Consider the following 27,910-nt stretch of genomic DNA (forward strand, 5'->3'; position numbering starts at 1 on the left):
TAGTTGTGCAACAGTTACATTAAGGCTGTATCTGAAGATGCATGTTCATCGTGTTTCACTGTTGCAGTCATTACTCTTGGGTTATCCTACTGGCAGGCTACCCGTAGTCAGCCTAAATTCCAAAGTCCTGGTCCAGCGTCGGTTGCTGTCGCCTCTTCCCTGACGTCAGTGCGCCAGCAGTATAAAAGATGCAGCCGGCGCCATTTTCTTCAGTCTTTCTTGCCGCGCGGTGCCCAAAGCAAAAGCAGTTCGCAAGTGCTGGTCGGCCGACTCCTGAGATTTTCACATCCGAATTTCAGAACCAAAGTCTTCATTAAAGCTAAGTACCCCATTGGGGAAACTTTTTTCTTGTTCCAGACCGATGTCAGAAAAAGTTTAACAATTGTATTTCTTGTGGGAAGCAAATACCTCATAAGGATTTTCACTCTTACTGTATTGCTTGCCTAGGCCCTGACCACAACGTTGCTAGCTGTCGGTTTTGTGCTACATTTAACCAACGCACTATTAAGCGTCGGTTCGATTTTGCATTTCATTACTTTGGCCGAAGATTTAATTATATAATGCCTTCGGAAGAGCCGACGACCGGAGTTTACAAAAAACGCAAGGACAAGGAAAAGAATAGGCATCCAAGGTCCAAAACTGACGACCAGGCCTCCGTTAGGCCTGTCGCCGGTTTGCCAGTTCTCAGTGAGGTGCTTTCGCAGCCCCTGGCGCCCGCTACCGACTCCCACGTGGAGCCGACTGGGCCTCTGGATACTCAAGGTATTGGACACTCGGAAATCTTTCCCTCAGATGGGTCCGGAGCCGCTGAGCAGGCATCGGCTTCTGAGGGTGTCTTCAGACCTACACAGTTATATGTTAAACCATATTCAGCTTCAAAGACTAAAGCAGCCCTAAGGACAAAGAAGCAAGTACAACATTCTCCTACTCAGACTTCCATGCCTAAAAAACAGGTGCTTAAAATGGCCGAAGACCTAATTACTTTGATCAAGGGTTCCCATCCCCCTCCTGATAAGAGGCCTAGGCAAGAGACAGAATATGATTCTTCTGATCAGGTTTCTATTTCCTCTGACTCCTCTTCTGAACAGGATTATTCTATTCCTCCCTATGAGTATTCTGATGCTGAAGAATCCATTCCTTCAGCCTCTCCTCCTGAGGATTATTCTTTTGGGGAAACACTGCATACCATGAGGGAGCATTTGCAATGGGAGAGCCAAGATTACTCAGAATCTAAGAAAAGGCTCAGAGACTTTCTGCTATTACCTCAGCTAATCCACCCGTTCTAGACATTGTAGATGATGTATTTTTAGAGTCTGGCCTGTCCCCTGACTCTTTACCTCCTGCACCTGCCAAGCCTGACAGATACTACAGGGTCCCAGATTCTCATAAATTCCTATATAAAAACCCCGCTGCTGACCCAGAAATTATATCTCAGGGTCCCAAAGGGGTCAAAGCTTCCACTGCAAAAAACCCTGTCCCCTCTGATAGGGATTCTAGGGCACTGGACAGATGAGGGAAAAAAGTTTGCACTTCTGCTACCTTGGCTGTAAGGGCTTTAAATTGTCAGTTTCATATGCTTAAATATCAGCAATACTTAATGTCACTGCTTAAACAGAAAATGTTGACAAATTCTGAATGTTCAGAGAACAAGGAAATGCAGGATTTATTGCATGCAACTGAACAAGTGGGAAAGCATACTTTGCAATGTGGTTATGATTCACTGGATGCCTCTTGCAGGGATGCTGTTACAGGTTCTGTTATTAGAAGGCATGCTTGGTTAAAGGAACAGAATCTACCTGATCATGTTAAAGCAAAATTATTAGATGCTCCATTACAACATGATACTTTGTTTGGTGCTAAAGCAGAAGAGGTGTTGAAGAAAATGGAGGATAAAGCGAAATCCATGCAGTTAAGAATTTTTTTTACAGGTACAGCCTCCCAGATTTAGCAGGAACTGACCTTCCAAAAATTGGTCCTTTCCAGTGTCCGACAGGCCACAAAGAGGCAGATACAGACGTCCCAGAGACAGATCTCAGCCCTAGGGCTCATACAGGCCTAAACAATGGGGTGCTCCTACCTCCAAAAGCGGAGAAGACAAATCACAACCTTACAGGAAACAGTCCCAATGACTTTTCTCTGCCAGATCCAAGCACTTTTCTTTTGGCAGCCCCCTTAGGGGGAAAACTAGCACTTTTTTCACCAAATTGGCAAATGATTACCCAAGACAAATGGGTCTTGAACATAGTGTCCCAGGGCTACAGGTTCCATTTTCACACCCTACCAAGAGCAAAAGGTATGCCAGACCTGCCACAAAGTCAATGGGCAGAGGCACTAAAGCAAATTACAGAACTCATGGACCTGAGGGCCATTCAACAAGTACCACAGCAAGAGCAGGGGCAAGGATTTTACTCGAGACTTTTCTTGGTGCCTAGAAAGGACAAAACCTGGAGACCAGTACTGGACCTGTCTATACTAAACACATTTCTGGAGGTTCCAAAATTCAAGATGTTGACTCTACAGCAGCCACTGCCCATGCTGGCGAAGAAGGCTTGGCTTGTAACTTTGGACCTAAAAGAGACATACCTGCATGTCCCAATCAGACAGTCTTGCAGAAGATACCTCAGATTCATAGCTGGCTCAATGCACTACCAATTCTCTGCACTGCTCTTTGGCTTATCTACTGCGCCCAGGGTCTTCACAAAATGCCTGGCACCAGTAATTGCATTCTGCAGACAAAGACGAATTCATATATATCCCTACTTGGACGACTGCCTTATTCAAGCAGAGAACAAAGGCATTCTTGTAAAGCATCTGGCGTTTGTAAAAATATTACTTATTTGCCTAGGGTACACAGTAAACAAAAAGAAATCAAAACTAGTACCCTCTCAAGAGATAATATTCCCGGGTGCAAGCTTAAATACAACTGCCCAGATGGCTTATCTCACGCCAGACAAACAAAGGCAACTGACTTCTTACTTCAAAAAGTTGGCAACAAAGACCCATTTATCTGCAAGGAAAATCCTGCAGGCCTTGGGCTTCATGGCATCCTGCATTCTACTAATTCCATATGCCAGACTGCATATGAGGAAACTATAGTGGTATCTAAAAAGTGTTTGGGCTCAGCATTGCCACAGCCTGGAGACGGTAATTACCCTTATTCCCTGCCTGCAACAGGAGTTTCGATGGTGGGCACAGGCCTGTCACCACAACAAGGTTCTGCCATTCACTTTACCCACAGCCAGACAGACACTGACAATGGATGCATCAGATTATGCCTGGGGGGCCCATATGGCAGGAAAATGTATTCAGGGCACATGGCCTGCAAGCCAGATGCATCTTCATATCAATCAAAAAGAGATGCTAGCTGTTCAGAATGCCCTGACAGCTTTCAAGGATCTACTTCATCCAGGTCAGCTACTGATAAAGACAGACAATACTACGGTCATGTGGTACATAAACAAGCAGGGAGGCACACATTCTCCCTCTGCAAACAAGCAATGACCTTGTGGGACACAGCATTGACTTATCAAGTTCACCTGCAAGCACAATTCCTGCCAGGAAAAACAAATATTCTAGCAGACGAACTAAGCAGAAACCTCATGGATCCCCATGAGTGGAAGCTGGGTCCACAAGTCTTCAGCATGATAACAAGGAAATGGGGATGCCCAGACATAGATCTATTTGCCTCCCCTCACAGCTGTCAGTGACAGAGATTTTGCACAAGGATTTATCACAAACAAACATGGAGAGGGGACGCCCTATCCTTCAGCTGGAAAAACCTAACAGTATATGCCTTTCCACCACTGCCTCTCCTTCCCAAGGTACTCCTAAAGGTCAGACAAGAAAAGCCAAAAATTATACTGATTGCACCAGACTGGCCACGCCAGCCACTGGTACCCAATCCTAAAGAGCTTGTCTCAAGGTCCAGCATGGGTATTGCCTCAAACTTCCCACTTGCTGACCCCACCAAACAATCAAATCCTGCACAGTCATCTCAGGACCTTAAATCTGGCAGCATGGTGGATAATGTAGCCATTCAGAACACTCCTCTTTCAAAAGCTGTTATGGATGTTATCTTGAAGGCTAGGAGGCCAAGTACCAGAAAATCTTATGCAGAAAAATGGAAGAGATTCTGTGCTTGGAACCAGGAACAAGGCATTGACACGTATGTACCAAATATTCCTCAGATTTTACAATACCTAACTGAGATGCTGGACAAAGGCCTTTCCTTTTCATCAATTAAGATTCATGCCTCTGCCATTTCAGCCCATTACAATACGGAACCACCTATATTTTCTCAACATTACCTCAGAAGGGCCAAAAACATCAGGCCTCCAAGGAGAGCACCAATTCCGGCATGGGACCTCAATTATGTCTTGGAAAAACTCACACTGCCTCCCTTTGAGCCAGGCTCAACAACTGATATAAAATTCTTATCCTGGAAAACAGCTCTGCTCCTAGCAATAACCTCTGCAAGACGAGTCTCGGAGTTACAAGCACTCATGGCTGTGGAACCTTTTATCATTTTTCATCCAGACAGGGTTTCTCTGAGGACAAACCCAACATTTATGCCTAAGGTGGTGTCCAGTGTGACCCTTAACCAACCCATTCACTTACCTACCTTTTATCCAAACCCACAGAACAAGGGTGGGAAAATTCTGCATTCTTTGGACATACACAGGCAGCTACGCTTCTACTTGGACAGAACTAAAGCTTTCAGAAAGACTGAGCAACTTTTAGTGTCGTATGCTGCAGGATCACAAGGAAAGGCTATCTCAAAACAGACTATTTCTAAATGGATAGGTCATTGCATCCCTTTCTGCTATTCTCAGCATGGCAAATCAGTGCCTAAGGGCATTAGGCCTCATTCTACCAGAGCAGCAACCACTTCAGTAGCCTTCCTCAGAGGAGTATCAACCAAAGACATCTTAGAGGCTGCAACGTGGATTTCAGTGCACACTTTTACAAAGCACTACCACTTACCTCTTTACTGTAAATCCAGAGCAGGCTTTGCCACTGCAGTGCTGCAGGGCCTCATAGCCTCTCCTAATCCTCTTTAGCTCAGCCACCCATCCTCAGCTTTGAGATTCTACCCAAGAGTAATGACTGCAACAGTGAAACACGATGAACATAGTACAGTTGTGTACCTACCATAAATGTAGATGTTTGAGTGTATTCACTATTGCAGTCCAGGTTACCCTCCCTTTGTCCCCCTTTTCTTCTTCTGTGGTTTATCTGTACTTCTCTATTCTGTACAACCTATGTGGTTTATTTGCTTGTAGATGAAGGAAAAGTTTCTTTACTGCATGTATACTTATTTGCATAATATTTTTAGCCTACCCTTTTGGGGGCACCTGACATCTGGGGCAAGAAATACTGAAGAAAATGGTGTCAGCTGCATCTTTTATACCCCTGGCACACTGATGTCAAGGAAGAGGCGACAGCAACCAACGCCGGACCAGGACTTTGGAATTCAGGCCGACTGCGGGTAGCCTGCCAGCAGGATAACCCAAGAGTAATGACTGCAACAGCGAATACACTCGAACATCTACATTTATGGTAGGTACACAACTGTACTTCTCTAGGCCAGACCTAGGTTGCATCTCAGCAGCCTGTAGGAGACGTAGTATAAGAACAGTGTTTTGAGGTGGTTTGCTTAGGACTTGTTTTTCTATACCATGTATTCTTTGTATGAGGAGCCTCTGCGGTTGCTCCACATATATGCCTGGTTAGGTGCATGCCAAAGGGTGTGTTGTACTCACTGACTGGTCTTATGAGGACAGGGTGCAATGAAACAGTGACGTCTTTATATACCTAAATGCTGTACCCTTGCTTATCAGTTAGGCACCATGAAATTATACCTAAATGCTGTACCCTTGCTTATCAGTTAGGCACCATGAAATAATTTTCTTAGTACTGTACACATATGATGATCAGAAAGCCAAGTTGTCATCTACATGTTTCCTCAAATCTCTGACTATTGGGGATATTCTTAGGGCTGTGTTATTAGTGTGATATTATGCAGGGGTGGCCATCTTACTGAAGGATACTATTATGCACTTTATAGCATTTAGTTTAAGACTGTGACTCTGGCACCAGTTATTAGTTTGTGTCAAGCCCTCTTGGAAGATGTTTGTGTCTTGAGGAATTCACTGATTGCAACTAATTTGCAGTCATCAGTTTGATCACCCACATCTTTGATGTTAGACTTAAGTTCAGAGAAGTAAATGCCAAACAGGAGCTCCCCTAGCAACAAGCCATGAGGGATTTGTGCTAGTGACTGGCCTTTTTTTAGAGGTAGGCTCCCCTAACTTAACATCTTGAATCCTATTTGTGAGCCATTTGGATATCCAGCATGTAACATAGGAAATTACAAGGTTATTGGTCCTGGGGCCCTTAAAAGCCTAGCCAAGAATTTAGCCCATGTTCCGACAAGTCAACACCCAATCCCCCTGTCCAGCAGGGACACAGGTGGAATCCCAGAGGTGTATTTTCTGTTCCCTCTCCAGTTATCCAGGTTCTGCTTAAAAAGGGTTAATGAAGTACTCTGTGTGACGTGGAGAGGGAGTCTGTTCCACAGAAGGGGAGTCTCTGGGACACAAATCTGCCCCACCAACAAATTATATTGATGTCACAGACCAGGTTGAGGTCGCGTGTGCGGGTTACTCGCGTGGAGCTTGACTTGCGGATATGCAGCAGTCCCATCAAGGCAGGGTCAGAGATTGCTTTGTATGCCAACCAGAGAACACCTTTGAGGTGTCTGTATGAGACTGAGTAGAGGGACAGGGCTTTTAGGCTATCTGTGTAGGGTAGATGTTTGAGGTCCTGGATTCTACTGTTGAGGAACCTCTGTGGTCTCTCTAGCTGCTGCATGTGCTTTTTGAGGTACATCCCAAAAGGGGCATTGTACTCAATAATGGGTCTTATAAGGGAAGAATACAGGGATGTTACAACCTCCTTGTCTCTGGATGAGATACCCTTACTAATGAAGTGGGTCATGTAGAAAGCTTTCCATAACAGAGTCAGTATGGGGGGTCAAAAGTTAGTTTGCTATCATCCTGGGTGCCCAAGTCCATCATGACTGATTGCATGCTTTGGACCTTGTTATTAATGTGATAATTTGTGGGGATGTCACTCTCCCCAAAGAGGAGGATGATGCATTTTTTGGCATTTAGTTTGAGGCCATGTTTCTGGCACCAGTCATTTGTTTGGGTAAGACCCTCTTGGAGGATGTCCACATCACTAAGGGGATTGATGACAGCACCCATCTTGCAGTCATCTACAAACTTGATCAGCCATAGACCATTGGTTTTGGCCTGCACCTCGGAAAAGTATATCCCATGCAACAGAGGCCCCAAGACCAATCCATGGGGTACACCACTCATTGTGGGTCTACTGCTTGAGGTAGCTTCCCTTATTTTGACTAGGTGGGCTCTATCAGTGACCCAGTTTGCTCCCCATCTGGCAACATACAGATTGATGCCTAGTTGAGAGAGTTTATTATACCCAAGTGGAGAATAGTATCAAAGGCTTTGGCCAGGTCAGGGAAGACAGTGTTCACCGTCTTCCTCTCATCCATGGCTTTGGTGAGTGCCTTAAAGAAGTTGACCAGATTTAACAGGCCTAACCTCCCCTTGATGAAACCAAACTGTGTGGGATTGAGTGTTTGGAGGTTGCCAATTTTCCTTGTTAATGAGGTCCATGATCATCCTTTCCATAGCATTGCAGATCAGGCTAGTTAGGATGATGGCTCTATAATTTTGTGGATCGCTGGATGCTCCACCTTTGTGCAAAGGGATGGCAGTGGCTGTCCTCCACTCGGCTGGGATGAAGCTGGTATTCAGACTTTGGTTGAATAGGGTGCCTAATGGTGCTGCAAGTTCCTGCTTGAGATCTTGTAGGGGCAGGTGCTGGGGGTGTCCTGATTTACTGATTGGGGGAGGGACAGAGAGGTGAAGTTTTCACTGAACCTGTCTGCCAGCAGGTTGGCTATAGTTACGGTGTTGGTGTATGTGGTGTCCTTGACCACCAGTTCTGAGCAGAGCTGAGTGCATCCTTTGAGATTGTGAATATATGTGAAGAAGGCCTTATGATTGTCATTGATAGATGTGGCCAGTTTGGACACAAAGTTTGCTTTCTGGAATTTCACTAGTGCTCTTATTTGCTTGTTCAGGCTAAGGAGAGATTACTTCCAATTAGGTACCTGCTTCTCCTTGGACCTGGACAGCAATTTTTTTCTTTTATTATAAAGTTTATTTATTGCAGATGTCCTTCAGACAGGTTTACTTTTCCTTGAGGAGGATGATTTGGTCCTGTTACATTTAGTAACTCATATCTTCCCTTTAACAGTGACCACCCTTGGAAACACAAAAAAAGTATTGTTAAAGGTCAGATGGTTAGGGCAGCCGGAATGACCTCTGAAAGGGAAGATTTCAAAACTGAAATCAAATTTATATCTGACCTTTTTAAAGTTAGAGGTTACCCAGTGGCCCTTACTGAAGCTGTTGTACAAGAGGTTAAAGTGGGGTGGGGGTGTAAAATGTCTGCCACTGTTAGGTAGAACTGTGACAGGTGACACTGTGGTTGTAGAAGGCTGGAATAATTTTAAGAGATCTATGGTGGTAGAGTTTAACCACGGTTCTAAGGAGGTTAAGGGTCTGATTGAGTCCAACTGGAAGATATTGAAATGTAATAAGGACATTGTCCATAAGATTAGTGAGCGGCCTGATTTTGTTTTTAAAACAGGAACTAATTTAAAGAGGATGTTCGAAAGGAAAAACCATTACAACAAAGTAAGGTGTGAACAACGAACAAAAAAATGTGGAAGGTGTGCAAATTGGTAATATATTTCAGAACATGCTAGTGTCACCTTAAACAACTATGAGGGTACCACTGTTCATTTTAGGAAGGGGACCCGTGCAACTAAGGGTATAGTATACTTAGCTTATTGCAGGGACTGTGTGTTTTTATGTGGGTAAATCGGAAAGAGCATTTGGTAAACGTATTTACGAACACCTTTACAGTATCAGGAGAGGAGAACTTGAACAATGCACTATGTAAGCATTTGCAACTGGAACCTGCACACTCTGGTTTTTCTTTTGGAATTTTGGAGCAAGTCGTTCCGGACCCAAGGGGTGGTAATTGGAAGAACTGGTTGTGTTGTAGGGAGACCCCCTGGCAACTGAAATTAAATTCTTCCCAGCCACCAGGGTTGAATGAATATGTGTCAATTAAACCACATCTAGTGAATAGAGCTGAGAAGCTGTAAATCTTCACAGATGTGGTGAGGTACTTACATCATCCACCCTTAATGTTTTTGTTTTAACTCGCATATATTTATTTTATTTTATTTATTTATTTATTTTACATTTGTTGACCGGGATAGTCTGACTGGATATATGTCCATTTTCAGCGGAGGCCCGGGGAGAAAAGCTCCAAAAAACAACAGTTACATTCATATTAGGAGGCTAGCAATCATTTCATAGATAATACAAAAGAGCAAAAAGACATTCTAGAGTATTCAAATACATTTGGAGAAACACCTTATTAATGTTAGAATCAGAGAGAGACCATGGCTATATTATATTTAGGTGGTCCATTATTGGTAAAGAAATTGAAAAAGTGGGGGTTAGTCTGGTGTTGAGCATTGGCAGAGCCAATGGGATGTAAAGTGGGAGAAGAGGCCTTTCTTGAATGTATTTTGGGAGGTGATATTGGTGAGTTGAGGAGGAAGGGAGTTCCATATTTTACCGATGGCATTGGAAAACAGAGAGTCGCCCCCTGAGTTATGGGATTTGACTGTTTGTACAAGTAACCTGTTTGCTGAGCGCAGACTATTTAGGTTTTTTATTTTTTATTTTCACGTGAAAACATTGGTTGAAAGCCATTTGAATTTTATGTAAATATTGCCCAAAGTATTTTTATTCTATTTCGTAACCATACACTTTTAAAAGTATTCATTGCTAATAGATTTCCTGTGTATGTAGCACTTTAAATGTTTTGGCGCTCTTTATGAATGAATCTTATTTAAATAGGGTCCATTACAATGTACTTAGTTTTTTCACTTGATAAAGCCCTGCATTTGAGTCAGGGTGAAAGTGCTTGTGTTATTTGAATAAATCTGTTTTGACTGCTATCCTTGGTTTCGCCTCAACCATTTTTCCTGATTCTGGTGTTCTACTAACGGTCCTCTGCCTGTTTATTATTAAGTCATACTGATACTTATGGTTCAGTGACCTGAGTGCATGTGTGATCTGATGGATCCTTGCCCCAGAGAGGCCAATGACCGTAACATTCTACTTGCTCAACCTGGTGAGTGGGACATTGTTGCGCCTCACAATGGTGTCTCCTATGACCAAAATGTTGGAATGTGTGGTGCTTTGTCTTAGGGGATTAGCCTTAGAGACACTGTGAGTTGCGGGTGAATGTGCCATGGTGGGTGTTGCTTTGAGTGTGTGTTTTGGAGGTTGCTTATGGTAGTTATTGTAATTAATGTGTCTGGGAGATATTTGAAGGTTTGGATTGGATAGATTACTTTGAAGAGCCTCAACATATATAAAATCTGTGTGATCTGATGTAATTTTCATTCACTCCTCAATTGATGGGTCTCATATCCAATTCGGCCACTTGTACTAGGCTCTCGGATTCATCTCTCAAGCTCCTCCTTTTAGCCATAATGCCCCACCATCCTGGCCTACTTCAGATCTCTTTTACCACTATCTTGTTTAGACGTCGATTTTCTGCTCTTGAACTAGGGTGCTCTGTAGGATTCTCTGTCTCCTTATTTGCGATGTTTTTTAAATATCCTTTGCTCACTATAACTCTCGTCCTCCCTTTGACTTTAACCTTAGTAGCAGGGTTTGATATCGTGGAGATTTCAAATTTTTTCTTCCTTGTTAGGCCTCCTCTTCTAATTACCATTGTTGATATTCAATCTGTCTTTTTCTGTCTACCTGTCTGTAAGGTAGTTTTGAAATGCTATTGTTGGTACTTGTTTCCCTCCTCTTCTGTGTCTGTTAAAAAATCTGTCTTTCATTCTACTTGTTTTTCAGTAAAGATCCCTAATTCTGATGCCCACAAGGAGTAGGTTTATTGTTTGAGCACTGCCCATCTTGAAGTTGACTGTTCCATTTGTTTGAGATTGAACTTCTATGCTTTGATTGAGTGGAGAAACAAGTTAGTGCTAAAAGGCTTACTGCATTCTTATTTTTCTTCTTTAGTGGCTGGGGCTCAACCTCCCTCCAAAAAACCCGATAAAGGGAGATATGACTTGGCTCCAAAAGAAAAGGAGTCCAGGAAACGGTCCCCTGACCATTCTCCTTTTTTAGCTCTGGAACCCAAACCTCCAGCTAAAGTTTCTAAGAAACCAAATCCAATGACAACCTCAGACCCTACCACTCCCAGCACCAAATCTCAGATCTGATCACCATGTTTTTCCCCATATCTGATACCTTGTCAGCTCCATTTGCATTTTTTGCAAGAAACACTGAGGACATTCTCCAGACCAACTTCCACAAGTTTATCTCTTAGGTCCTCAAGAAGCATATCTGAAGCAGAGGTGGACAAAATGATGAGGAAGCTTCTCAGGGCTTAGCTCAAGATGGGGGTGAATATGGCTCAGTCTCCCATTGGATCCCTGAGCCTGCCCTCTTCTCAGCTTTACATTATATCTCCTTTTCCAATCCATCTGGTGGTTTTGGAGCCCTCGGATCTGAAATCTTCAAGAATGTCCTTGTCGGATCTGAAAACAGGCCATTCTTCTACTCTGACCCTTCTCCTGAGTCACCCGGCTCCGATCTCTTCAGAGCAGGATGACTGTCTGAGCAGAAGTATTGGCGCCGGCTCTGGGGGGGGGGGGGTTGGGTTTGACTGAGCAGCTGTTGGAGCTGTCCTTGCCTCTTGGTGCCTCTGCATTAGACAGCTTGCCTGTGACTCCTTCCGCAAGGCAGGGTCTACAGGGATTCAGAGTTTGGTGCATGTAGCTTCAGCTTTGGTCCAATTGACTGTCATTTCTCCTGGACCTTCTGCCTTTGAGATACTGGAGAGGGCCTTTTTCTCTACCCAGACAGAGGACATTCTTATCCTCTTCAGATCCAGTTCTTCTTCCTCCAACAAATTTAAGCTCTGAGCCTCTCATGTCTATTCCACTGGGGCAGCCAGCCCATACTAGCCTTCCGATACTTCACCAGACCATTCCACTGATGAGGTCCCTAAGAAGTGGTCATACAAATGGAGACACCTAAACTCTTCTCAGGAATCTATCACCAGAGACATGGACTTTAGTGAATGGGAGGGGTCCCCTAGATATCCACCTGACAGTGTCTCTTTTAGGGAGATCCTGGAACTTCTTAAACAGAGAGGTGGAGGTCTTTTGAAACCCCTTCCCAGGATGAGTCTGAGTTTCTGGAGGTTTTTGGGACAGGCCTAGCTACATCTTGGTTGTCCTTCCAGCTGAAGGTCAATGAGTTGATTGGCTTTATCACAAGCCACGCATGGAAGGAGCTGGATACTAGGGAACCCATACCTAAGAGGCCTGATCAGTTTTCAGCTCTACCCAAAGATAGGGTCCACTGGAGCACTGAAGTCTCAATAGATGTCATGGTTGTGGTGGTAGCCACTAAGAGGGAGATTGCAGAACAGAGCTCATCTCTCCATCTCCCTGATAGGAAATCCAGGGCATTGGACAGATTTGGGAAGCACATTTATGCCTTAACAACCTTTGCCCTTCTGTTACTGAATTATTTGACACACCTCACCAGGTTACAAAGGTACTTGACAAAAGAGCTTTTAAAATCTCTTTCAGGGCCCATGTCTGTGAAGGATCAGAAAAAAGTTTTTTCACAACTGACCACCTTTCAGTCCATTTCCAATGCATCTAATGAGGCTCATTTCTCAACCAGCCAAAGGTACTTCTAGATATGTGGGTTCAAGTATTGCAATCAGGAGGCATGTCTGGATGCACCTGTATGATTTTGTGAAGCCCTTGAAGTCTTCCTTCATCACTGCTCCTTTTGATGGATTATCCTTGTTCAACCATAATGTTACTGAAACACTCCCCAGAAGTGAGCAAGATGCAAAGACACTGTCTGCCATTGGGATCCATTTTTCTGCCCCTCAGAGGTTCTTCTGCTGGAATCAACGAGGTGGTAAAAAGGTCTGATTCCCAAGGGCTTTTCTTGGACTCATGAGGAGATAGTTCTTCCTGAGGCAGGGGGGGAGAGCTGTAATGGAAGATACTGCCCTCATGGCAGGGGTTGCCAGCAGAACCAAGTTTTTAGAGATACCTGCTCTGATAAGTCCTATTGGCACTCGTGAGGGGGTGCCTGACTGCTGTACTTTGGAGGCAGTTGTGGGACACTTGTCTCTTCACTCAGAAGCTTGGGCATCCATCACAAAACACACTTGCATGCAGATGATCATATCCAGAGGTTATTTCATACCATTTTCCCAAATTCCTCCACCAGAAACAAAAAAAGATCCCAGATGTTCTACATAATCAGAGGGAAGCATCAGCATTGAAAACAGTAAAGCTGCTAGGAAAAAGAGTCATCCAAAAAGTCCCTCCAGACAAGCAAGGATCCAGAACTTGAAATTCCTTTTAGTGCCACAAAAACAGGGGACGTGAGACCAATCCTAGGTCTCAGGAAACTAAATCAGTATATAAAATATTCAAAGTTCTGGATGGTCACGGTTCAGTCCATTATGCCTCTACTGCTAAAGGATGATTGAATTTGCCCTATAAATCTTCAGTATGTGAACTACCATCAAAATGAACAGGTGTTCCAAAAGACACCTGGGTTTCTGGCTGGGAACCACTCATTACCAGTTTAGAACACTGCCCTTTGGCCTCACCATAGCCTCCCAATGTGTTGACCAGTGCATGGCAGTGGTAGTGCCTCACCTGAGATTGCTGGGATTCCGTCTGTTTCCATGCCTTGGTACCTGGCTCCTGACTGCCCCATCCAGACATCTACTTATATAAGCAAAGGATTACTTGCTGCATTTGTCTTCACCTGGACATCATGGTCAACTACACCAAATCATATCTTACACCTACGCAGACTCTGGAGTTCATAGGTGTTTGTCTAGACATGATCAACCAGATAGCTTTGCTACCTCTAGCATGTGTGTGTACTCTGACTACAGGCCACAGAAGTGATCTCCCGCTCTTCTCTTCCAGCAAGGCTAGTGTAGTGTATCTTAGGATTGATGGCAGCAGCAGTAACTCTAGTTCTGCTAGCCATATTTTTTATGCAGGTCCTGCAGGAGACTCTTTCAATGCACTGGTCTTTTATTCATCATCCCTTGAGTAGTCCAGTTAAGATCTTAAAAGTTTGCAAGAAATATTTTCTTTGGCAGATTAATTCAGAAAATATTTGTCTAGGCCATCCCATTCTCCTACAGCCATTAGCCATAGTCACCATGGATGCCTTCCAAATTGAGTGGGAGGGGGGCATTTCTTGGGAAGGATGGTCCAAGGTGTACACAGGCCATGGAAGAGGCTAGTTTGCACATCAGTGTCATGGAAATGAGAGCAGTCCTACTAGTTTTACAGGCTTTTCAAGATGTTCTTCCCTCAGGGATGATTGCGATACAGACAGGCATGTCAGTAGTCTGTTACATCAGCAAGCAGGGTGAACTATATCATACCCATTGTTTCTTGAGCAATGAGAGTGTGGCAATGGGTGATGTCTTCTGGCTGTTGTATTATGGCAGTGCATATAATGAGGAAAACCACTGTGCTTGCAGGCAAACTGGGCAGGTCCATTTTGATGTCTCACAAGTGGTTTCACAATCAAAGAGTGGCAGAAAGGACCTTCCGTTGATGGGCCCAGCAATGCTGCAGTCTTTTGCTTCTTCCCTCAAAAAGTGCAGCAGATTCTTTGCCCTGGTCCATACACAGGAGGAGTCACTGAGGGATGCTGTAGTTCATGATTGGCCCTCTGGTCTCCTTTATACTTACCCTCTCTTACCTGTCATCCACAAATTTCTAGAGAAAGGAACCTGGTCGAAGAGCACAGTCATCCTCTTTGCACCTTTTTGGCTTCATCTTCTGTATCCACCTTGGATACTGGACCCAAGTCCAAACCTTCTGTTTCACCCGGCAGGGATGAAACACTCGGACATCAACTCCGGACATCAAGTTGAACGCATCTCCAGTTCCAGTGGTGCAAGACAGTCCAGGCTTTCCTCCCCAGTCTGACGTATTCTTTTATCCTCTCAGAAACTTTCTACTAGGACAGTTTACAAAAGAAAATTGAAAAGATTTTCAGTTTGGGCACTTCAGAGGAGATCTGGACACTTTCTCCACCTCAGTTTCAGTGATTCTTGATTTTCTGGCTTCTTATTTTAACAAAAAAATGACCAGCACACTCGTACTCAAGCACAGGGTCGTTTAATGTTAAGATGAAAATGTAAACAGTTTACCACTTTCGTCCTAAGACCTCTTCAGAACCATTGAATAAAAAATTATTTATATTCATCTAATAAAAACAAAGCATACCCACCTGCAAAAGATAATACCAATCAGGTCTAATTTAATGAAAACCAATCAAAGTTGCACAAGTCTGTATTAATGAAGAATGGTTTAACACCATCACCACCAGTAAAAAGATACACCAATCATATGCGAAAAAGTAAACACAACAACCATTAATGTCTCATTCTCAATTGATTTAAACAATTTGATTGGGACACTTCTTGGGGGGGGGGGGCACTTAACTTTCACTTTCCGCTAACAGTGGGATAAAGCCGGTCACAAGTGGTGTCCCACAGGGCTCGGTCCTTGGCCCCCTATTGTTCGGCATCTACTTCTCAGAAGTACAGGCCAACATGGGAGGTCTTTGGCTGACAAAGTTTGCAGACGACTGCAAACTGGGCGCCATAGTGGAAAGAGCATTGGACACGGATATCCTTCAGAAGCGACTCACGGAAACAGATAGCTGGTGCCAGAGCCATGGCCTGAAGTTAAACGCCAAAAAATGTATAGTCATACCCTTCGGGAAAAACAAGGTAACCCCAAGCTACCATATAGATGGCAATCCACTAAGCACAGAAGAGGTTATCAGGGACCTGGGGACCCAGGTTGACAGTGGCCTTTCTTTTGACACACACGTTGCTAAAGTGGTTAGAAAGACCTTCTACATTGCCCATCTGATCATGAAGGGATTCACATCCAGATCAGTGAGGTCATTGTTCCCCTGTACTCTTCACTTATCAGACCAATGATCGAGTACAATGCCCCATTCGGGATGTATCTCACCCGACATCTGCAGCAATTGGAGAGACCCCAAACGTTCCTCACCAAAAGGATAAAGGGACTCCAAAATCTGTCATATGCTGCCAGATTGAAGAAACTCCAGCTCTATTCAGTCACATACCGTCTGCTCAGAGGTGACATGTGCCTGACATACAAGGCCATGTCCAACCCGGAATTAATGGACATGCTCCACCTCAAAAAATCCAAATCCACCAAAACCACTAGAGCAAGCAACTTAAACCTTAGCACAGATATAAATAGGACGTGCTGGAGGGATAGATTTATCACTCAGAGACTCCCTATGCTGTGGAATAAAATCCCGGTCCATGTGAGGCAGAGCACCTCGCTGGCTCTGTTCAAGAGAAATCTTGACCTGTGGATGGGAGATCGTAGGTTTACCCCGGGAATCATCTCCGTGTCACTGCTGGACAGAGGCACAACAAACTAATGGGCACAGTATTTTTTCATATAAGGAGTGGCGTAAGCCACAAAACTTTGGGATAGGCTTATAAATGCCTTAGGGCAGATAGCCAAGTATAAACCTATGAACCTATAAAGACAAATATTTTCGCAAGAAAATAATTTCAGCTTCCGTGATTAGAATTTCCTGCTGGGGACTTGATTGGTTGCAGTAGTCGCTTCAGTGGCCCTGATTGGTATATTTTCCCATTGGTTTTGACAGAATCGCAGCGTTTTTGACTGGATTTTATTTTATTAAATCTGATTGGCCATTCTGTTCACTTTTAACGTTACAGCGGTATAAAGATGAACCAAAGGTTTCCTGATTGGAAAAAGTTTTGTGAGACCTTATTGGTTGTTGCATTTACTTTTTCATATTTGATTGGTGTATCTTTTTATTGGTGGTAACGGTGTTAAAACATTCTTTACTGGCATAAACTTGTGCAATTTTGACCGTTTTTTTCTAATCATTAAATTAGAACTGATCGATGCATCTTTTGGTGGTGGGTCCACTGTTTTTATTAGTTGACTATAAATGATTTTTTATTCAATGGTTCTGAAGAGGACTTACAACGAAAGTGCTAAACCGTTTACATTTTTATTTTAACATTAAACTATCCTGTGCTCGAGTATGAGTGTGCTGGTTGTTTTTTATTATTTTAACTTGATACATTTCCAGTTTCCATTGCTCACTTTTATTACTGGTTTGGCATATAATGTTAACAATGGGGAGAGTTATTCTCCTATTAAAGTTCAAACAGTGACCATTTCTAATTTTCACTCAGGTGAGAATCATTCCTCTTTGGCTTCTTTGAAGTTATACAGGGTCTTCCTTCAGTGCATCATGAACCCATCTTTTTTTTTTATATATATACCTAAAGTGGCTTCTGAATCCAACATAAATCAGGCCATCAATTTACCTGTGTTCTTTCTGAGAATGCTGCATCTTCTGGACGTACACCAGCGGCTTTGACTTTATCTGCACAGAACCCGAAATTTCAGGGAAACTGACAAGTTATTTGTGTCATTCTCCAAGAACAAATTGGGTAATGCAGTGTCTAAAATGACCCTGGCTAAATAGCTTGACTGATTGTGTATCTTTTGTTTATAAAGAAAGAGGTTTATATTTACCTAAGACCCCCCCCCCCAAAGTACATTCCATGAGGGGCGTTTTGATCAAGAGCATCCATAGATGATATTTGTGTAGCTGCAATTTGGTCCAATGCTTATACCTTTAATGCTAATTACAAGTTAGACATACTATCCAGAAATTGGGCAGCATTTTGGTTCCGCTGTGCTCCAGAATATCCTTCCATGTGAAATGTGAAAATGACAACTTCAAATACAAATGTTATGTACTCACCATAATACTTCATCTCTGTCTTCCATTTTCATTCTTCCTTAACTCCTCGCCCTACAACCCCCTTTCTTCCTAGTGAGACCTAAGGGATGTCCTTTTAAGACTCCAGAGAGCACCTCTGCAGTACCAGGCTACAACTCTTACCACACTTTTCGGCCACCAAACCAAGACCGAAACACTAAAGGTGGAGGAGTGTCCATATTCACCAAGGATATTCACAACTCCAGGCTAGTTGCCCAACAATGCATCTGAAATTCTTCCGGTGCAACTAACACTAGGTAAGACTACAATCCAAATTGTAGCTTGCTACAGATCCGCTACCATGCCCCAAGATTCTCACTACATCTTTCTAAACATACTGGAAAATATTAAGATACAACCAAACACCCTAATACTGGGTGATTTCAACTACCCTGCCATTAAATGGGAAAACTACTTGGGTACCAACACCTTTTCCCAATGGTTCTTGGAATTCATAAATTCCAACGCCCTAGATCAACTAATCCATTGTCCCACCAGGGGCTCCAATATCCTAGACCTGGTCATTACCAACATGGGTGAGAGATGCTCCACACCAGTAGTCGCCCCCTCATTGGTCAGGTCTGACCCTAAGCAAATCACCTTGACATCCACATCCCACCCCCACCCCCCAGTAAGGAAACCTCCGTAAAAAACTTCTCCAAAGCCAACTTCATGCTACTTAAGTCAGAAGTGACAAACTTCATGGCACCCATGAAGACGGAACTGAAAGTTCAACTGCTGAATCCTACACAAAGGCACTGTACGAGCACATCCACTCGTACGTGAATCGTGCCATCCCAAATAGAACCAACATGCTCTTCTCCAAAAAAAGGAAGCCAATATTGTGGTCCCCTGCCATAAACAAACTATACAACAGAAGGAAGAAAGTGTTGCACAAAAGAGGAAAATCCCAGGATGCAAAAAACTCCCTTACCAGCTTCAGTAAGAAGCTGAGATCCCTCATAAAATCCTCCAAAGCTAGTTATGAAAATAAAATTGCCAAAGATTCCAAAGACAACCACAAGGCATTCTGTAGTTATGAGCTTCTTTAGAACAAATACCTTACTCATTCAGTCCCTTTCTAAACAGTAACCAATTAAATCGCATGACATTCTTAAAGGAAATCCATTGTTTTTAAATAAAATAATCAGTATTAATGATAATATAACTCTATATACATGTACAACTTAGAAAGTAATAAATACATTAATAAAAATCTTCTTATAAATACATTTAAATATGTATATACAAAGAAATGTGTGTATATATATATATATATATATATATATATATATATATATATATATATATATGTATAATAAAAATATATGTATAGTAATGCATATAATACAAAAAACAATTCACAATAAACTACCTATTCCTGGCAAATGTTAAAAAACATTTGATACTGATAGTACCATTAAGGCCAGGGGTTTCATCAGCAACCAAAACAATTTGCCATAAACTTTCTCTACACTCCAAGTAAGTCTTGTAATCACCTGCAAACAAATCAAAGTTCACCCTTTCTAATACAAAAAAAGAAAACTTCTTAAAAAGTGGGCACTCTGTGGCATGCACAGCCAAAGCATTAGTTCCATCCTTTTTTCTGATAAACAGTGCTCATAAATTATTTTGTTGAGAGCTTATCACATGTGTCACACGTAGCACAATAAACAACATTAGTTGTGTTACAGATGTAATGATCCTTAGACCAGAACCTCCTCCCTGTGTGTTTAAATTCAATACTGGACACATTGCTCATAAATATAAACTGTTTGCATCGTCCACAAGAAAAACTACTTGCAATGTTAGATGTTGTATTTGAAGCCATTCATTTGTTGTTGTTCTCCAAACTGGTCTTAATACTGGTAGTCTTTTTGTAAGAAAAGTATGGTCTATCTCCCAATATCTTCTCTAGTTCAGTATTTCCCATCATAACTTTCCAGTGGTCTAATAAATTCTCTTAGTATAGACCATCTCATTACATATGGGAATAGGAAAAACCAAAGAAAATTTGGAAGAATCTTTACAATGAGCACTGAAAGACACTCCCCTAAAAGTGTCCCTAATTCTCAAAATAGGACAGGCTGAGGTGTCCCTAAGCACCAAACTTCCTGAATTGTCTTTTTAAGCCAAACTAAGTCATAACCTCTTTGAAGAAAAAACTGTGTCAGTTTGTCCACCTAATGTAAAAAAACAGAGTATTCACTTGTCAACCTGCTGAGACGTATACATTGACCTTTGACTACTCCACCTTTCATGTGGACAGGATGTAGACTATCCCTATGCAGATATTGATTAACAAAAGTGGTCTTCCTAAATATCTGACTCTTGAAATTTTGAGAAACAGTGTCAAAGGTTAAATGTACATCTAAAAAATCTATAGACCTAACAAAACCTCCAACCGTAAACTTAAGGAAAGTGGTACTAAGGTTCAGATGTTCAACAAAAGTTAGAAAACTACCATAATCCCCCTTCCAAAGAAAAATTAAATCATCTATGCATCGCCTATAAAACAAAATATTGTCTGAATAAGGCAAAATATAGAGATATCTTAATTCCCAAAGGGCCACTACAATATTAGCAAAAGATGGAGCAACTCTTGACCCCATTGCAACAACTGATGTCTGCTGAAAAAAACAATCGCCAAATTTGAAAAAATTGTTGGTTAGAACTAGCTCCATAAGGGTACAAACAGTATTAACAGTGTTGTTTCCAAGAGCTGTGTATTGTGTCAAATATTCCCTCAAATATTCTAAACCAACCTCCTGATCAGTGCTAGTGTACAGTGAAGTAACATCAAGGCTAGCAAAGGAAAAATCACCAGAAACTTCAAACTTATTCAAAAGGTCTAACAAATGCCAAGAGTCACGTAGATAACATTTGGACCACAGGATTTAATAAACTATCCAACCAAATGGAAATAGGCTCAGTTTTGGAATAAGCCGCAGACACTATAGGCCTGAAAGGAGGATTGAGACGGTCCTTGTGTACCGCCATCGTAGGATGTTCAACCTGTAAGAATCTATAGGTGTCGAACTCTATGCTGACCTCACAAAATAGATCAAATAACGTTGTGTCTAACCTTTGAAAGCATTTGAGAATAAAATCACTGCTTACTACTTTGTAACGTTTCGTCATTTAATAAGGAAAACATAGCTTGCTCGTATACTGTTGTTTTCGTAACAACTAACAAACCCTCCCCCTTATCAGCTTTCATGACTCTTACCTCACTGTTGTTACTCAGATCACTAAGAGCCATTCTTTCTCCTTCTGACAGGTTAGAAACATACGGCCCTGCTCTCAATGTTCTAAACTGTTTTTCACATAATGTGCCAAAAACATGAATAGTAGAGTTCAAAGCAGGTTTATAGGTACTTTTCTTCTTAAAAGTTGTTAAATCATTCCTAACTTCTGGAATGTTATCAAAAATAAACTTCAAATTCAGTTTCCTTAGATACAACCTAAAGTCAACAATCAATCTTGGAATGTTAACAGTATTTGAAGGAATAAAAGAAAAGCCACATTTTAACACAGAAACAACATCATTGCTAAGGTCATCACCAGTGAGATTCAAAATCTCAATGTCAAAAGTTAGTTCTTTTTCCGACCTTTCCCCTTTCCCCTGTTCGTGTTCTATGCTTGTTGTGAACACTTTGGAGTCTTTTTGTTGCCTGAGGAGTCCATTAAAAAAGGACCTGTTACATTGACAACACCCAAAGTGTCATTAGAATCTTGATTAACTTGGTCATTAATGTTATTATTATCATTTGAACCAGAATTGCCTGCATTGTCCGACCCATTATGTGCTTTACTGTTGTTATTGGCACTATTATTGCCAACTTCTCTGGATATTGCGGTAAAAAAATGTTTTTTGCCTCTGCTCAAGTTGTTAAAGTTGAGGGGATATGCTGAGCCATTAGAATAAGAAAGCAAATCCCTTGTAAGTTTACCACGTTTCCTAACAATAACAGAAGCCCTGGGCCTATCAACCCTGGCAGTGATGCCAGAATATAAAGTGCAAAAAGAAGGAAAACACGACAATTTAATATTCTTGTCAAGTGTCTCTAGTTCGCGTTTCCTAGAAATAATGTCCTTCTTATACTGCACAACCAAGGCCTTCATAAGCGAAACACCGGTGTTATTAAACAATTCAACCAATTCTTTGTAAAAAGTATCGCCATAGGTAACACAATTAGGAAACCTAAAAACCCTTAAACCTTGTGGTGCACAGCCACGTCTAATATTTTCTTGAAAGTCCAAAATCTCTAATTGCAGCGATGCTATTTTAATCACTATTTTTTCTAGTTTAAAAATGTTTTCACAAGACTCTAAGTCTTGGTCATCATTATTTCCTGCTGTGCCACTTACTTGAGCAGAAACAACGCTGTCCTTAACATCAGAAAAAGGACTGGAACTTGTTGAAAAAAGGTTGCTGACGAGGTCTTCACTCTTTAGATTTGAAACAGTCGAAGAACCACCATTACCTCCAGAACTGGAAAATGACCGTATTCCACTAGTCTGAGCGTGCACATCAGAAACAACTACGCCCACTTCACGCCTTCCACAGCCTTGATTACAATCACCATGGTGACTAGAAAGGCCCGAAAGCCTCGAAAAACCTTCACGGATGGCCCCTGTGATAATGGAAGTAAGCTGATCTGAAACTCCACCTGAATCTCCAGGAGTGGAGTGTATAGTCAGGTTTAAATTACTGTCCTGTGTCGATTCGCTCCCAATCATGGTGCAGAACACAAAAACGCCAAGAAATAAACTCAAACTAAGTAAAACAAAATAACACCAGAAAAGAGACAGTAAAATCCAACAACAGGACCGTTGATAAGTTAAGCGCTTTCACTCACTCATCTCCAGACAAGTGACAAGTGGAGTACCTCAGGATTCAGTCCTGGAACCACTCCTGTTTGGCATCTACTTCTCTGAAGTACAGGTCAACACTAAGGGCTTCTGGCTAACAAAGTTCACAGATGACTGCAAACTGGGAGCCATTATAGAATCCCCAAATGATGTGGATATTCTACAAAAGGGCCTTACAGAAATATATGCTTGGTGCCATCAAGCTTAATGCCAAGAAATGTATAGTTATCCCATTTGGGAAAAATTTTGTACCCATGAATTACCACATAGGTGGCAGTACACTAAACACTGAAAGGGTGATGAATGACTTAGGGGCACAGGTGGACAGTGGTCTCACCTTCGATAACAGCATTGCCACAACAGTCAGAAAATCCTTCTATGTGGCACACCTCATCTCTAAGGACTTTTCATCCAGAAAAAAGGAGGTCATTGTCCCACTGTACTCATCCCTCATTAGACCCATTATAGAGTACAATGCCCCATTTGGTATGTACCTCACAAGGCATCTGCAACAGCTGGAAAGGCCACAGAAATACCTCACTAAAAGAATCACAGGCCTAAAGCAGATACCCTATGCTGACCGTCTAAAACAAAACCTCCAGCTATGTTCTGTGGTATATCGTCTACTCAGAGGCGATCTCTGCGTAACATATAAGGCCATGTCAAACCCTGAGCTGTTGGACATGCTCCACTTAAAGAAATCCCTATCCCTCAGAGCCACACGCTCCTGGGATCTAAACCTTGTCATCACAATGAAGAAAACATGCTGGAGGGATAGGTTCCTGACTCAGAGACTCCCCATACTCTATCATAGACTGCCATACATGTCAAGCAGAGCACCTCTTGGCCCTTTTCAAAAGGAACCTTGATGATTGGATGGGAGATAGGAAATTCACCCCGGGGATAGGGGTCCAGGGGATTATGTCAGTTGCCCTGCTAGACAGGAGTCCAGGGAAGTAAATATTGTGGGAAGAAATATCCGGGGAATTGTTTGGCTAGGCTTGTATAAGCTCTAGGGCCGATAGCCTAGTACCAACCTATGAACCCAACTGTTTCCAGTTTGGGCTCCAGCCTTTCTCTATGCCTTTATCTTGCTTTTCATATAATTTGATGTCATGTATATGTTAGTATTGGTGCAGCCAACTTGATTTGAGGTTTGCCAGGTGGCGCATTATGGGTAAAGAGAGGAGCTCCAGAGCTGGATCCATGAATGTAGTAAAAGCGGACGAGTCAGATCCAAGGTCGGATCTGACACTCATCAGTTAAGAAGAGTGAAAATGGGCCGTACAGATGGAGCGTTCGGGTGAGTACTGACAACCTGTTTGGTATTGTAGTGTCTGTGAGTGAGCTTTGCTTCTAGATACAAGGTTATCTAATTCCTTCTTAAGGGAAGATAGTGTGTCACATTGCTTGATCTGGAGAGGATGTTTTGATCTGGAGAGGATGTTTGTTTCAGAGATGGAGTATTCATTGCATGACCCATCTGTCTCTTCACTGTGATTTGTTAAAGCAGGTTTAGGTCTCTGGTTTTATTGTTTGCGAAGACATTTCAGTTTGTGGAGAAATATGAGGTCTTGCACTGTCAGATCCCTAATAGCTTGGAAGCCAAAGCCCAGATCATCCCTAAGGAGTTTATAGGGCATTGAATACAGGAAGAAGGCCTCTGGCCTCTTTTAGTAGCTCAGGTCCTTTTGGTTTCTGCTTTTTGTTATGGCCAGGAGCCTCTGGGTTCTCTCTAACAGATTTATGTATTTAGTAAGATAAATCCCAAAGAGGTATTCAGTGATATGCCTAAGCATAGTAGAATACAGAGAGCGGTAAGGACTTCTCTGGATCTAGAGGAAATACCCATTGCCATCAGCTGTGCTAGATAGATGGATATCCTGACCACTGTTGCAGCATGATGGTCAAAGGAGTGGGAATTATGTACCTGTGTTCCAAGGTGTCTCACAACATCTTCAATTTAGAGTGGAGTGTTTCCTATACTGTAAGCTGGATGGAGGGTTTGTCTGCCAACTGCAACAATATTGAATTTTTTAACATTTAGTTTTATCCCATTTTCAAAGCACCAGCTATTTACATGTGTAAGGTCACTGCACAGCTGCTGCTTATCAGAAGTAGGTTTTTAAGTACAACACCCAGTTTGCAGTCGTCTGCAAACTTGATTAACTATAGAGTTCTCTGTTTTTGGATTTAGAGATCAGAGAGGTATGTTCAAGTAGCAGAGCTCAGTAACCTGGTGTCTGGATAGAATCACTGACTCAAAAATTGTAGGTCCAAGTTCTTACTAATGAGCCACCATGCATCAGGACTTTAAAAAAAAGTATGCCATTTGTTTAATTTAGGACATGAAGCATGCATATGTTTATTCACATGTGGGGTATGTCTCAGCTAGTTTAAGCCCACATTTCCACCCAGCTCCCTCCTTAATTAAGGAGGAGGAGAACTGGTATCTACTTGTAAAAAAAACGAGGAAGGCTTGGTGTCTAACATTCTCTTAGCATTATCCACTGTTCTGTGACATCAGGAGTGAGCACAGCTGTAAAATAGTATTTTGACTGCTGTGAAAAGGGAGAATTTTGTAACTCTTTTCCTTCCTTAGACGAGCTCAAGAACAAAGGTAAAAAAAATCTGTAAGTTATGGTAAATTTTTATGTAAACCTTAATGCTTTGACTGCTAGGAAATTTGAGTATTGTTTTAATTGTTTTTTTTGTCCTTCCACAGGTAAGATCAAGAACAAAGATAGAAAAAATTCGTGCCAGTCTTTTTAATAGCAGTGATTTAATTGGATTATCTAGCCTTGATGGTGAAGATGAACTAATGGAAATGTCAACTGAAGAAATTCTTACAGTCTCCACTGTGAACCAAAGCCTGTTTGACACTCAGGGAAGTCCAGCTCTTGAAGATTATTTTCTTGAGAAATCGATGAAAGGTTAGTTTATTTTATAATTTGTAGCCTTTCTGATGTATTTTTTCTGAAACCTTTGTTTTCTATTAGAATAATGCTGGTAAGTTGTAGCTGATTTATACTACTTTGGATTATTTTTATTGCACAGTGTTCTTAACTGCCTGACCGTAGAGGTTTTGGTATTCAAAATGATGCAGTCATGCAACACAATCCAAACTAAAATATTCTGTCTGTATTATGCAAAGTAACACAATCCAAACTGAAAGTATTCTGTCGGTATCTCCCAAATTAACAGTATCTCATAACATCATTCTTTGAGCTACTGACTAATACGCAAGACTTTTTGGTACTTAACGTATTATTGCAACCACATTTCTAACGTCGTGTAATTCAGAATGGTTTCGCTCCTTTAAAAAAAAAATTATCATTTACATTTAGTAAGAATGAAGTGAACAACTGTTCAGTTTTTCCATAGCCTTACTTCAGGAAAACTAAATATTCTTTGAAGAAAAATAACAAAACTTGGAGTCACTACGTAACTTGCTGCTGGGAAGGAGGTATGGCTCATTTGCTGTGATGTAAAAGTACTCCCTGCAGACAGATGACTTGCAGATTTATATGCTTGCATTTCTGGTAGGACTGATGAAAAAACACACATTGGACTTTATTATTAATTTTTGAAGGGCTAGCATCCAACAAAAATACAAATTAATTGTTGGCATTAAATTCAGAGCGTGTTTGGCCAAGGCTGCATCCCAAACAATGTATAGACTAAGGGAGGGGGCCACTCCTTTAAACGTTTGCTTTGTTTTAAGCAGTTACCGCAAAACATTATCAAAATGCCTTGTTTAAGCGAAAGGTGCATGGGGCATTAGCGGTTTGTGAAACACATACAGGATTGCAGGTACCCTGCTTTTCTGGTCATTTTAGTACACCAAGTGGTTGTAGACTTTGTGTTTTCAAAAACCCGATTGATGAAAAATGTTGCCCGCTTGCAGACAGTTGGTTAAAAAACTCCTGCTTCATAGTCCTGTTCAGGTTTCACCACAACTGTGATACAAAAGCAATAAGCAGTATACCCACTACTTTTAACTTAAGAACAAAGTAATTTCGTGAAAAAGTAATGAATTAGAGAAGGTTGTAAATTTGGTTGCGATAATACGCAAGTACCGACTTTTTCTTCTTAGCAGAACTGATTGTTTGGCTAAGCGTACAGCAGTTGATATACCACTAACACAATCTGAACATTTGAACTTATGATTAGGTCCTTGAGAAGTGAATACATATTTACTAGGTGTTATTTTGGCAGAGCTGCTCTTCACCATTTTTCATTAGGTTTGCCTCCAACAGAGATGGGCTGTTCTGTGAAGCATGTCTATAAAAGTTGAGGACTATCCACATGGTGTAATTTCTTTTCCTTCACCTTTGATTTTGACCTGCTTGTAAACAGTTTCCCATGTTATGATTGCTCTTTCTTGGTCTTTGTTGTTCTGTTAGGAGTTTAGTTGTGTTTGAAAAATACATTTTCATTTTCAAGGTATTGGCAGAAATTAAGCTGCATTTCAGATAGCTGAAGAAGTTTACTGAAGTAGTATATATTGGCATTCATTCAGTCATTACAAGTGGGTAGCAATTGTTAACATGATTTTCACAGCATAAACATAATAGCAATATATCACATATATATCTACAGGCAAAATGTCCTGTAAAGATACTTCTAATAATTTCTGAACTTAAAGCAGTTCACAGATATTAAAATGAAATTTTTTCTTAGTATTGCATGGGCTGAATAAAAAAGCAATGGGCTACATATCAGGTTTGAAATTATATATTTCTCGAGTCAGAAGTGGCATGCACAAGGTCATGGATATCTCTGTACGTAGCACTGTGCTGTAATGTGCTTCTAAGAATGATTTTAATCTGCCAAAACAGAAGACCTTCTTTTCTAGGTTTAGCTTGACCTATGAGATGGGAACTGACATACACATTCTACTTTCACTCTGGAAATTGTAGATCTGATGTTGTCTT

The 27,910-nt window shown here is 41.7% G+C and overlaps 1 protein-coding gene across 2 annotated transcripts in view; it reads left to right on the forward strand.

Annotated features, from left to right (window-relative positions):
• The window catches only part of HECTD4 (HECT domain E3 ubiquitin protein ligase 4), a 5,422,508-nt gene that overhangs the window by 4,879,371 nt on the left and 515,227 nt on the right, over positions 1-27,910 (forward strand). For both annotated transcript variants that reach the window (XM_044068422.1, XM_044068423.1), the window contains exon 62: positions 25,699-25,906. In XM_044068422.1, the coding sequence (XP_043924357.1) occupies positions 25,699-25,906 (208 nt within the window). The remainder of the gene's footprint in view (positions 1-25,698; positions 25,907-27,910) is intronic.

Source organism: Protopterus annectens, chromosome 4.part0, assembly GCF_019279795.1.
Source record: "Protopterus annectens isolate FY-2018-M chromosome 4.part0, PAN1.0, whole genome shotgun sequence".
Taxonomy (NCBI): domain Eukaryota; kingdom Metazoa; phylum Chordata; order Ceratodontiformes; family Protopteridae; genus Protopterus; species Protopterus annectens.